This window comes from Octopus sinensis, unplaced genomic scaffold (genome assembly GCF_006345805.1).
Source record: "Octopus sinensis unplaced genomic scaffold, ASM634580v1 Contig10522, whole genome shotgun sequence".
In the NCBI taxonomy this organism is placed as follows: domain Eukaryota; kingdom Metazoa; phylum Mollusca; class Cephalopoda; order Octopoda; family Octopodidae; genus Octopus; species Octopus sinensis.
The window spans coordinates 87,471-91,415 of record NW_021832127.1 but is presented as its reverse complement, the minus strand read 5'-3'; the positions used below and the strand labels follow the sequence as shown (position 1 = coordinate 91,415).

The 3,945-nt window shown below is 32.2% G+C and overlaps 1 protein-coding gene across 1 annotated transcript; it reads right to left on the bottom strand.

Annotated features, from left to right (window-relative positions):
- Nucleotides 1–1,191: 1,191 nt before the first annotated feature.
- LOC115228443 (acetyl-CoA acetyltransferase, cytosolic-like) lies at nt 1,192–2,385 on the bottom strand. Its single transcript, XM_029799021.2, has 6 exons — nt 2,328–2,385; nt 1,899–2,243; nt 1,748–1,865; nt 1,569–1,715; nt 1,415–1,537; nt 1,192–1,382 (listed from the first exon to the last, which is right to left on the bottom strand). The coding sequence occupies exons 2-6, from the start codon at nt 2,001–2,003 to the stop codon at nt 1,192–1,194; spliced, it is 684 nt and encodes a 227-aa protein (XP_029654881.1). The 5' UTR covers nt 2,004–2,243; nt 2,328–2,385.
- Nucleotides 2,386–3,945: the final 1,560 nt, after the last annotated feature.

Here is a 3,945-nt window from a genome sequence, read left to right as displayed (position 1 = left end):
TCATTGAAAAAAAGTTTGACTTCTTGCATACAATAAGCAAACCGATTGAAAACGTTCCCTCTCGAAAGCCAGCGAACTTTGTTGTATTCACGATTTCTGCCTTATTTGAAAAATCGTGAAAAAGTTCTTCAGAGGTTTTAATGAAACATGCCTTTATAAATTCGCCATCGGTAAATGGTTTTCCCCTTGCCTCGTGGCTTATCAAAAAACTGGCAATATTTGCAGTCCTGGCATTGTGATACCAATATTTAAAAGCGGAATTCTCAATCTGATTATTCTTTGCAAGTTCTTCTACAGATTCCTAACCCCTTTATTTTGATTCAAAGTTTCCTGGCAAATGAGACATTTCGGTAGTTGTTCTGAATTAGACGTGAATGCAAAAGTCTCAGTCCATTTTGATTGAAAATGTCGCGCATTATCGATTTTTTTATTAATTTTTTTATTGCTAGGCATATATCGATGTACCACAAAAAATTAATGTTAAACGTGCAAAGATTTTTTGTTATTAACAAAACAAAAAAAATAGTTAAAAATTGAAAGAGCCTACCGTAAGAGTTAAAGAGCCTTCAAAGGCTCGCGAGCCTGCTTTTGCCGACCCCTGTCCTAAATGGTAATAAAATTGAAGCATTCGCCCTTCTGAGATAGTTAGGGAAATACTTTAAAAAGATTTTTGCGCATCGTGGCTCATTTTCGATTTGAACAAATTTTGTTATCTGGGTAAAGAAGGAACCTAAAGTGCTTTTTTTAAAAGACCAAAGATTCTATACTAATGCCTGTTCGAATTAATTAGAATCTAATCTAATTATTAGATCATGCACAGATTTCAAAAAGATAAACGAGTGAGTAAAGAAATTGAGATAGTATTTAAAATATTAGTTTCTCAAAAAGTAAGCAAAATTATCAAGAAATATTTAATCAGATAATCTTTCAACACACATAGCCACGCCCATACCACCACCTACACAAAGAGAGGCTACACCCCTCTTAACATTCAATCTCTTCATATTATGCAATAAAGTCACAAGGATTCTAGCTCCGGAAGCACCAATAGGATGCCCCAAAGCTATAGCACCGCCAGAAACGTTAACTTTATTTGGATCTAAATTCAGCTGTCTTATCACAGCCAGTGACTGAGCAGCAAAAGCTTCATTTAATTCAAACAAATCAACACTGTCGATGGACCAATTGGCTTTACTCAGCTAAATAATCAAAATTCCAACTACAAACCGCCATCCTAACAGCAGGGACAGGGCCTAAACCCATTTCCATTGGCTCCAAACCGACAGATGCATATGAAATAATCTCGGCAATAGGCTTTAAACCTCTTCGTTCAACTTGCTTATGATTCATTAAAACGACGGCTGCAGATCCATCATTTATTCCTGCCAAAAAACATAATTACAAATAATTGAACCAGAGGCATTCCCCGGGGTCACCGTTCCGCTCCCATCTCTGACGAAACAGGGCTTTAACGCCCCCAAAGCTTCAATTGTTGTATTAGGCTTGGGAAATTCATCTTGTGTTATCATTTTATTTTCTTTATCAATTAACCACAAATTTTAATATACCAGATCGACTGACAGATATTGTAATAGGAACAATCTCAGAATTAAAAAACCCCATTTTCATAGCATTTCCACATTTTTGTTGAGAATTAAAAGCAAATTCGTCCTGCTCTACCCGTGTTATGTTGGCAATCTTAGCTACATGCTCAGCTAATCAAAATATTATACATAAAAATACAAACCAGTGACACCCATGTGAACTTTACTCATGGCACACATGAGCCCATCATTCAGTACAGTGTCTGTAAACTCAACAGAACCAAATTTGACAGACTTTCTGAGATTGGAAGTATGTGGGGCCTTAATTTAATTAGTTTTAATTATTTTCGTAACATTTGACATACTTTCCATTCCACCTGCGACAACCACATTCATCTGATCATATTTGATCGATTTGAATCCAAGAATAATGGCTTGTAGCCCAGATCCACACAACATGTTAACACTATACGCGGGAGATGTGTTTGGAATTCCTATCTTAAGTGATAATTGTCGTGTTGGGTTTTGACCCAAGCCTACAAGTAATCATTAACAAAAATATACCGGCAGTCAGAACATGCCCCATTATTAATTCATCCACATCTTTTGGATCGCATTCACATTCTTTTAGTGCATATGATATAACAGCCTCACTCAACTGTACTGGACCACAGCTTGATAATAATCCATTAAAAGAGCCTAGAACATTTATAATTTGAATTTTTATAAATGTGGAAAATAAATTATAAAACATTATTTAATGTGTGATTTAAAAAAATTAACCGATAGGAGAGCGAAAGGCAGAAACAACAAAAACACGATCCAAGCACATAAAAGTTTCTTTATTTATTTTAATAATTTTTATATTTTTAAAATAAAATTCATATAATAAATTAATTTATTTATAACAAAGATAAATTTAATATGCATTATATATTAATTATTGTTTTATATACATTTTTAGTATTTTAATTAAACCAGTTTCCATTGATTAATAATTAATTTGTTATATAAAATAAGCTGATTTAATTATTCTTAATATTTTTTAAGTATTGATTTCTAGCTAAATAGACTAATATTATTAAAGCACTTTAGTGAGATTTGGAAATTTTTGTTTTAAAATGTTGAGAAATGAAATTTTGGCCTCTTATATAGTTTATATCAATATTGAAATTTTAATAGATATTACTCAGGCAACTTCGAAAAGTTGATTTGCAAAAACTTTGTCATTATATTCATGCAAAGATTTCTGGAAATAAAGATGATTTGTTGAAACGAATTTGTGATAATTTAGAAACAGTTTACAATCCTGATTTTCTGAAAGAAATAAAATCTATTTTTGAGTACACCTGATAACAAATTTTATTTTAGCAATAGCGATAATGCTATATTTCCAATAAAAACGATATTTCCTACAGTACAATTTGCTCCTCCGATAGATTTGAATTCTCTTAAATTTGAAGACATTCCTTATTATGAAAACCTTTACACAGTTTTATTCCCAACCTTAATCAAAAATGGTATTTCTGTCATACATTATTTTAGGTGATAATATAACTGACGGTGACAGCAGAAACTTATTTACTTTTACAGAGTCAATTTACAATACTTTCCCAGATTTAAAGTAATTGTTTTTTAAAAAGTTTAAAAAATATGTTTATCAATAATATTATTCAATATAAAATAATTTTTGATATTTCATTTTTATAATACAGATTCTTTGACTATATGGGATTCAGGACTGAATTTCAAGTACAACTTAGGTTCAGTTCAAATTAATAATTTTAGAATTGGCGTTTTGGAATCAAATGTTTTGCGTGATAAATATCCGTCAACTTTAACGTGTAAACTCAACTCAAAATCTGTTGATCTTCCAGTATTCTATATAAGTCGACCTTTTATTTAGCCATACCTCCCTATCAAGCGACAAAAAACGAGTACGGAAACGCCCGCGGATTCCTGTTGATGTGACTCTGGTGACAATTACACGTCCTAATAGCACAAATTTTTTATTTGTCCGTAACAGTTCTAGCGAAAAAGTAATTTATATATATTTTTTTAGGATCAATATTACGCGGGAATTTTTGTTGTCAAAAAATTATCAGCCAACGATTTAATAAATAAAATACAATCTCGATCTCTAATAACAACTGAACAGACTCAGAAATGGAGTATTGACCTAATAAAGTGACTTTTCAGTCACTGAACGTCTTTCTGGAAACAATGAAACTGACGAACCTGTTGTGACTGATATATACCTCTCTCTCCTATGTCCTGTTTCAAAATCCTTATTTACATGTGTAGATATCCCAGACTCGTTTGTCTCTTCCGGTCAGGTCAACGCAATGTGACCCATTCAATGTTTTGATGCCCATACTTTTCTCACAATGAATGAGAAAAG